Source organism: Mus pahari, chromosome 3, assembly GCF_900095145.1.
Source record: "Mus pahari chromosome 3, PAHARI_EIJ_v1.1, whole genome shotgun sequence".
Lineage (NCBI taxonomy): Eukaryota > Metazoa > Chordata > Mammalia > Rodentia > Muridae > Mus > Mus pahari.
Window position 1 is genome coordinate 126824248 of NC_034592.1, and position 9271 is coordinate 126833518.

The following is a 9271-nucleotide window of genomic DNA, read 5'->3' on the forward strand; positions in this document are numbered from 1 at the left end:
GGGGACGGCGCCTCGCGGGTGCGACGGGGACGCCGCAGTGCATGCTGGGTCCGCCTCGCTTTGGGAAAGCGCGGGACCGATGAAAGTACGGGTCGCGAGAGGGTTGTTTGCGGGCTGGGTGTTACGGCGTGGTGGCATCTCAGGTACGGCTGGAACCCTGCCGCTGGCCGAGCTTCTGTTTAAATGGTCCCTTCCCTGCCCAAACTCGGGCACGGAGGGCCACGCTTGTCCAGTCGCAGCCGTGGGAGACCCCTGCCGAGATCACTTTCTGGAATTAACGTGGATGGGCCGTGCAGACCCACCTGCCACACGTCCCCAGTCCGGACCACGGGGTCACAGTAGCACCCACTTTTTAAAGGGAGTGAGGAATAGATGAGAGATGCCCATACAGAATATTTAGTAAAGAGTTTGGCATGTAGATGTAGGTGTCTAACTGTTAATTAAGACTTGTGAATTTGGTTTTGGGGGGGGGATTGTAGTTTTGTTTCTAGAGACACAGCCAAGCTAACCCTAAGACCCCAAATCATACTGTCTCAGCCTCCCAAGTAATTTAAGTTTCCTGGTCTATGCCTCCAGGCCTTGTCACATTTATTCAGATTAAAGATTTAGGTGTCACATCCGAAACGGTCAACACATTAACATTGAACCAAAGCCACTTCTGGATTTTCATGAATCTTTCTTGGGAATGTTTTTTTTTGGGGGGGGGGGAACGTCAAAAGTTTAGTGTATGCACTTTTAATGTTCTTGTGTGATTTTCAATTTGATGGTTTTAATATAGAAAATGTCTTAAACCTAACACCACTTTTTTTTTCTTTTTTCAGATAAGAACAGAGCACACTTTTTAAACAACACAGACTAGAGAAAAGTAAGAGGAGTGAAGTCTAAAAAATGAAACTGCCTCTGACCTTCTGCAGGCTGCTTAGCCGGTTAGACAGATTTTCTGTAAAAGCAAGCCCTCCTGTGAGTTTCTCCACTTCCTCTTATTTGTGTAGCCAAAAGAAAAAAAACTCTTACGAAGCCGTAGACCAAGCGAAGTACTCTCGATTAGTACGCTCTGTCTTGTCCAGAGGCCCGGCCCAGACTCCAGAGTCCTTGTTCCAGGAAGATGATGTACTGTATGGTCCTGTGAGTAAGCGTAAGGCTGCAGAGCAGGAGCCACAGGCTAGAGTCCCCCAACACTGCTTTCCTATCTTCAATGAAGAGAGACACGGGAAGCCACACACAAATGCTTCTTCAGGCCCGTTGAAGATCCCTTTGCAAAGAAGGGAGATGCCCAGTGTGACCCGCATCCTTCAGCAGACCATGCCACCTGAACAGAGTTTCTTCTTGGAGAGGTGGAAGGAGCGGATGATTCTGGAGCTGGGAGAAGACGGGTTTGCAGAATATACTTCAAGTAATTCTCTTACTTCTGCTTATGTGTGGTCACTGGTTTTTAGGAGATAGAGCATGCCTGTCAAAAGAATGGGGCTTAAAAAAAAGATCTTACTGAGGAAGTACTTTCAAATAGCATTAAATAGCATTTCGTGTCTGCTAACTTGCTTAATCCTTGTAGATACTATTAACTGTAAATTACACTTAAAGAATGGAAATAACAGAGATCAAATTATTTGACAAACTTGCATAATTTATAAACAACCTATCAATTCTTTTCCATCTCTTGACAAAAGTCTAGTTTTTTGTTTGTTTGTTTGTTTGTTTTTTGTTTTTCAAGACGGTTTCTCTGTGTAGCCCTAGCTGTGTTGGAACTCACTCTGTAGATCAGGCTGGCCTCAAGAAATCCCCCTGCCTCTGCCTCCCAAGTGCTGGAATTACAGGCATATGCCACCACTGCCCTGCCAAAAGTCTAGTTTTTAAATAGTTTTGTTTTGGTTTATTTTTTGCTCAGAGTTTAATGGTTACCCATTGTTCTACTAATCAGTATCAATTGACTAGTCACAATCCAGAACTCAAGATCCCCGCTTATAGTTTGGTAAATTGAACTGATCAAATGTTCTTGACTAGGAAATGGTTAAGTAACCTTCAACTCTCTTATTTTTAAAAATTTTACCAATTCTTAGAGAATCTGGTATAGTGTGTTTTGATCATATTGGCAGGCATCAACTCCTGACTTATTAGACAAGTCAAGAAGACAATGTTCTTAAAGCAGTCCTTTTAAGCCAGGAATAGTGGCCCACACACAGGTATAGTGTTGAGTTCCAGCACTCAAGCAGATAAACAGATCTCTTTTGAGTTGGCCTAGTCTACGTAGGGCATTCCAGGATAGCCAGAGCTACATACAGAGACCCTGTCTCGAGAGAAATCGAACAAAAGAGGGTAGATTAAAAAAAATAATTGACATGGTGGTTCATGCCTCTAGTCCCTGTACACAGGAGGCTCAGGTAAGGTCACATGTTCAGGCCAGTCTGGACTACATAAGGACACCCTCGGGGAAAGGGAGGGAAGCAAACCATTGGTGTGAGAGAATGCTGGTCTCATAAGGATTGTATAAATGTCTTTGGTCAAAACTGGAGCTTATATAGGCATTCCTTAGCCTTTGTTTCCCCAAGAATATTATATGTACCTCTGGTGACATATGAACACTTTTATTTTAAAATTATTGTCCTTCTTTCCAGGTGTCTTAAGAAAAAAAAACACCGAAAAAGTATAAGCATTTAATTATGTAGGTGTGGATATGGCAAAGGTGACCAAGGCTTTCTTTTATACCAATGTTTTCAACCTGTAGGTCACAACCCTTTAAGGGTCCAGCAACCCTTTAAGGGTCCAACAACCTTTCACAGGGTCTCCTAAGACCATTGGAGAACACAGATATTTACATTACAATTCATAACAGTTGCAAAGTTACAGTTATGAAGTAATGAAAGTAATTTTATTGTTGGGGTCACTACAGCATGAGGTGTATTCAGTTATATGAAGGGGCTGCACTGCTAGGAAGGCAGAGAGGCACTCACGACTTTCTGCAGATGTGAGGGGCAAGGGGCATGCTGGAGCGCCTTCCTAAGATGGGTAGTGACAACCACTCAACTGGTCTCTGCTTTCCTTTTCGGTTGTTTGTTTGTTTGCTTGTTTTTCGAGACAGGGTTTCCCTTTGCTACCCTGGCTGTCCTGGAACTCTAGAAACCAGGATGGCCTCGAACTCAGAGATTTACCCACCTCTGATCCTGCGTACACGGGGTCCACAAAACTAGATGTTCGTAGTTACACGTGTGAAGAATCTAGCCAGGATAGGTCTGTAGCTGGGAATTAATTAAACTGCATGGCAGTGGGTGAAGTCGTTTGTTTATCATTTGATAGCGTTAGTGGTTAAACTTAACCCTGTGTGCACTAGGCGAGTACTTAGGTTCCTCCGCCTGGTTTCAACAAGTTTATCTTCTGATTCATTCAGCAGGACCAAGAATACAGGGAGTAGAACAGTTTACCTCCTATCTTGAATTCCATGTAATCCCCAAATAATTTTCCAGAAGCAATTTTAATTTCTGCTGATGTAGAACTGATCTTTCAAGTCTTTGTAAATTTGACAGACATACTATGGTTTAACAGTCCCCCGTTTGGATGAGATTGTTTTTCTCTTCCTGGGTTTGTCTGCAAGCCTGGGCTTCTGTGTGTGTCCATAATGCTCCGTAAGCTTAACTCCTTGCTCTGCTAGGAGACTTGAGCCAGAGTGCTTGTGCTTTGGGGAAGCTAACAGGACAGCCAAGGCTGCAGGAGGAGCCGCCGTCAGTATCTTGCTGAGTTGTTTGAAAGCACCAAGGCCACTACCTAGCCTAACACTGCTCTCTTTCCCTCTCCTTCACCAGTGATCAGGTGACTATGTAGCATTTTTATTGAGTATGTTTATGTTTCCTGTTCTTAAAAGAATGTAAGGAGCCTAAGGAGTTGGCTTGTAGTTGGTTAAGCAAGTTCCTCACAGACATTGTTATTGCAGCCTTGAGCAGGGCTCCATTAAGGCCTACGAATGAGTTATTTCCTTCTTCTCAGGAGAATGAACTCTCCCTCCAGCTTGGGTGAACACCGAATATTACCACCTACCCCACAACTCTAAGAGTTGATCCAGTTGAACTGGTCAGTCAGCCTGCCTAAAAGACCACTCCTCAGGAAGGTAGAGTCACCTAACTACACGAAGAGATGAAAGAAATAATTATTCCCTTAATGAAATAATATGTGCTGATGAGATGGCTCAGTGGGTAAGAGCACCCGACTGCTCTTCCGAAGGTCCGAAGTTCAAATCCCAGCAACCACATGGTGGCTCATAACCATCATAACCGTAACAAGATCTGACTCCCTCTTCTGGAGTGTCTGAAGTCAGCTACAATGTACTTACATATAATAAAATAAATAAAATCTAAAAAAGAAAGAAAGAAAGAAAGAAAGAAAGAAAGAAAGAAAGAAAGAAAGAAAGAACATACTTTTCCTTCTCAGAAGCCCAAGGGCTCCACATAGTTATAATCGAGCAACATGAGGCTCTGTTAGATCTGACACTTTCTGAGTCCTGACTGAAGGCATACATGTCCTTTTTTTTTTTTTTTTTCCATCAGTTTTGGACTCTGACCGTAGCCTATGTATGGTTTTGGTTTTGGTTTTCTGGTACTTTTGATTTTTTAACTCTGGCATGTGGCTGCTTGTCAGACCTTCATGGCTCTCTCAGAAAGGAATGTCTTTGTGCCTCTTCCTCCTCATCTCCCTCCTAGACAGCTGCCAAGATTTATAGCTTGGGTACTGGAGAGATGCTCAGTGGTTTAGAGGACCCAGGTTGGATTCCCAGCAGCCATGTGGCTCACAACCATCTTTACTCCAGTCCCAGGGGCTCTGATGTCACCTTCTGGTCTACTTGGGCAACAGGGACACACATGTGGTACATAGATATACATTTAGATAAAATACTTGCACATTTTTTAAAAATTACAACCTTCCTGTCCTATGCTTTTTCTTCTAAACTTTCAAAAAGAATATTTTTAAAGATAAGTTAGGATGTGGTAGTGTATGCCTTTAATCCCAGCACTCAGGAAGCAAAGTTCTATGTAAGTTCAAAACCAGCCTAATCTATGTAGTTCTAAAACAGCCAGAACTACATAATGAGAGCCATCTCAAAAAAAAAAAAAAAATTACATTATTGAGTTTCACAGGAAACTGAATATAGCTGGGCATAGTTGTACTTACCAGCACATGAGACTTAAGTAAGAGAATCTCATGTTCAAGGCCAGCCTATAATACAAACAACACCCTGCCTACAAATACAAAAAAAAAAGGGTGAAATTTGTATCTAAGGGGTTTCCATTTAAAGATAATTTTTGTATGATTTAAATTATTTCTATTATATGTAATATGTAGCATTTCATTTTAAATCCTGCTTTGGTTTGGTTTTAGTTAGTTCTGTTTTTATTTTTTCTCCATTTCTTTTTAGATGTGTTTTTACAAGGCAAACAGTTCCATAAAGCCTTGGAAAGCATACTGTCACCCCAGGAGAACCTAACAGGGGGAGAAGAGCACCCCCAATGTGGCTACATCGAAAGCATTCAGCATATTCTGAAAGAAATCAGTGGTGTGCAAGCTCTGGAGAGTGCCGTCCAGCATGAGGCCTTGAAGTACATAGGGCTGCTGGACTGCGTGGCTGAGTACCGGTAAGTACCCATGCCTCCTTCAGTCACAGTGGGTGAATGGGTGGGGCAGGATTGTCTATGGGCAGCTGTCTCTTAACTCCTGCTTCAAGATGTACCTAAGGAATTGTGGCCTCCATCTTTTTAAGGTAAAAAGGGAAGAACGGGGCAGGAGGTAGGAGAGACGTGCCGAGGAAAGCCACCTCCTCTGCCAATATGAAAGTCAAACTGTCAGGGGCATGGCTTATCTTCCAGCCTGTCCCTTCTCTTGTCTCTCTAGGACCCAGTGTGGTTCCTGAATGATCTTCTCTGTTTCCTCTTTAATCACTGTTGTTTTCTTTTGGCTTTCTTCTTCCCTTCCCCCATGCTTTTTTCCTGTTTTCCCAAAGATTGTGCAGTGATCTGTTGGCCCTGAACATCAACTCTCTTCCTGGCTTCCAAGCAGTGGCTGATATGATAAGGACTCTGAACCAGCTAAAACTTCCTATGGCTTCTAAGTTGCTGCTGTTACTGTTTTTCCTAGCCATTCCAGATTCCAAGAGCTGTTGTCATCTACAGATACTCCATTCCAAATAAATCATGAGAGCAATAACAGGATGCGAGGGAAAGAGTGTGGAATCTGGGTGACAGTTGAGCCTTTGGCTAAGTAGTAAGGTTTTAGACACAACAGTCTCACTATGCAGCCCTGGCTGTCCTGGAACTCACTACATAGACCAGACTGGCCTAGAATCCCCAGAGATCCACCTGCCTCTGCCTCTCTGCCTCTCTGCCTCTCTGCCTCTCTGCCTCTCTGCCTCTCTGCCTCTCTGCCTCTCTGCCTCTCTGCCTCTGCCTCTGCCTCTGCCCAGCTTCTGAACTTAACTTTTATGGATGCCCATGGATCTGATGTCATTTCGGGCCCTGACTTCGTTTATTTGGCATACTCTTATGCATCCATGTTGTTCCAAGTGACAGAACTACCCTCTTTGTTTGTCTTTCTTTCTTTCTTTCTTTCTTAGTTTTTTTTTTTTTTTAATAGGGTCTCACCACGTAGCCTTTACTAGCCTAGAACTCACCATGTGTATCAGGCTGACCTCAAATTATGGAGCTATGCCAGCTTCTGCCTCCCAAGTGTCTGGGTTAAAGGCTTGCACCACCAAACCTGGCCCTACATTCTGATCTTCTAAATATTTATAGTTAGTAGGTATAGTATCATACCAGAATGGATGGAGTGAGGAAGTGTCTGTCTACATAGGAACTTTTAGGCAAGGGTCCAGATTTCCTTACTTCTATGTTTGCATATCACAGGTTCCTACTGATTGAATTCAGCTTTTATGGTGAAGTGTCATAGCATGTATCAATTCATAGTGAGTTCTTTACTACTGATATATTCTGCTTCCAAAAAATTAATCAAAACCATGAGAGGTGTAATCTCAGTTGCTGTTAGTGGTTAAAGGAGTCACAGGGAACAAAGAGAATTATTATTTGAACCAAAAATGTGCCTCCCACTCCTTCTGAGTAGCTGTGTGTGATAGCAGCCTCTGTTGCTGAGTAGCTGTGTGTGATAGGAGCCTCTGTTGCTGAGTAGCTGTGTGTGATAGGAGCCTCTGTTGCTGAGCTATGCCCAGTCCCATCTACCCTGGCTTTTCTCCGAAGACAAGAACTCACTGTGCAGCACAGGCTGACTTTGAGCTCTTAGTTATTCTCTGCCTCCACATCGTAGCTGCTAGAATCATAGGCATGAAGAGCTTGCCTGTCATGCTTTTCTAATCCTAAGAAGTAAAGCCTGTTTGGAAAGTAGAGGATAAAAGCAACAGTCTTCGAGGAACCAAAACTAAAGTACATAACACAGGAGTTAATTTAGTAGTTTTTCTGATTTATAGGATTTTTAAATTACGTACATGCATAATCTATTTGTTTGTTTGTTTGTTTGTTTGGAGAGAGAGAGAGAGAGAGAGTATGTGTGTGTGTGTGTGTGTGTGTGTGTGTATGTGTATGTGTATACACATGTGTAGGTTCTCACACCACAGTTTGCAAAACAAGATTGGAGCACAACCTTAGGAGTTTGCTCTTCTACCATGTGAGTCCCAGGCACTGTGCTTGGGTCGACAGGCTTGGCAGCAGGGCACCTTTACCCACTGAGCCATCTTGCTGGCCTGATTTTTCAATTTGAACTGTTACTTACAAAGAATTCCTCTGGATTTTCCTTAGGGGCAAGTTATGTGTGATTGATTGGAAGACATCAGAAAAACCAAAACCTTTTATTCAAAATACATATGACAACCCACTGCAAGTTGTGGCGTACATGGGCGCGGCCAACCACGATGCCCACTACAGTTTTCAGGTCAGACCATGAGCTCCTGCGGGATAAGTTGGTTGTGGTGGTTTGGTTTTTACTCCTACTTAAAGCACTGCTTACTGCTCTCCAGCATCCTCTCACTACAGCGCACGCCCCTCCTCTCCTGGGCTGCTGCTGCTGCTGGTTGGTTGGTTTTTTGTGTCTGCCTTGCTTTGCTGCTTAGTGAGCACAGTCCGTCCTTCAGTGTTTATCTTTGTGCTCTCCTGTGTCCTGGTGCAGTCTTTAACCAGCCCATCTTAGAAATGGATTTGGAGATACTACTATAGCATGCTTAGCACTGACTAATTTGCCCTGGAACAAGAGGAAATGCTGAAGCTGCACTGTGTTTCTCTGTAGGTTCAGTGTGGATTAATTGTGGTGGCCTATAAGGATGGGTCCCCTGCGCACCCTCACTTCATGGATGAAGAGCTCTGTTCCAAGTATTGGGCCAAGTGGCTTCTTCGACTAGAAGAGTATACAGAAAGGCAAAAGAACCTGAGCACTCCAGAGCCAGCGTAAAGGCCGGGGATCACTTGGTGATGCTGTGCATGCCCTTCTGTTTGGGAGATGCACTGCTGTCCACTGAGTTTCTAAAGAGGAGTGCCGGGAACTGAGGGCTGCATTAACACAAGCTGAAGGTGTGGTGTGTTGGGATGTACCCACCAAGAAGCCAGAGAGTCTGGAGGCCAACCCTTGTCTCACCAGATTCATGACCTCTGGCTATTTCTCACCTGAGAGGAGGACACTGGGATTGGCAGCTGCCCAGGGACTTCTGGGCTCCCTTGCAAACCTCTGTGTCCCTGGCAGGATGCCCAGTCTTTGAATTGAGATCACAAGGCCAAATGAAGCATCATGTGCCACACATGCCCCTAGAGTTCTCAGGGATAGGAGGGGCCCTGCACCCTCAGGGTGTACAGAGAGAGCAAGCACGTAGACATCACCAGCACACAGTTTCCTAGAAGGTATTTTATACACTCTTGTGTCATTAGGAAAACTTGTTTCGGCCTGAGGAAACCTGGCTGCCTGGAGAGCTGGGGCACGCACCACATCATTGGCCGGATCCTTTTCCTTCCCAGAGAAGCCCCAGCAGTAGGAAGCCTGAGTGTGGAAGTTGCCGTCATTAGGGTTTGGCTATCTGTTTCTGGTGTCAGCAGACCATGGACTACAAAAAATACTGTTGTGGAACTTGTTAACAAAGAGGAACAATGGTAAAACTTTTTTTCTGTGTTTGATAAGTAACAAAAAAAAATCATTGGCTGTTCTTGGGAAAGGGTTTTCTGTTTTATAAAGTAAATCTAGTAGCATTTAAGTTACAGCTACTGACTTAAAATTATAAGTTACCAAAAAAAAAAAAAAAAAAAAA

At 43.8% G+C, this 9271-nt stretch overlaps 1 protein-coding gene across 1 annotated transcript; it reads left to right on the forward strand.

Annotated features, from left to right (window-relative positions):
• Window positions 1-36: 36 nt before the first annotated feature.
• Window positions 37-9178, forward strand: Mgme1 (mitochondrial genome maintenance exonuclease 1). The gene is made up of 5 exons (XM_021192244.2): window positions 37-143; window positions 822-1393; window positions 5399-5615; window positions 7782-7914; window positions 8266-9178. Exons 2-5 carry the CDS (start codon window positions 889-891, stop codon window positions 8425-8427), a joined length of 1017 nt encoding a protein of 338 aa, XP_021047903.1. The 5' UTR covers window positions 37-143; window positions 822-888; the 3' UTR covers window positions 8428-9178.
• Window positions 9179-9271: the final 93 nt, after the last annotated feature.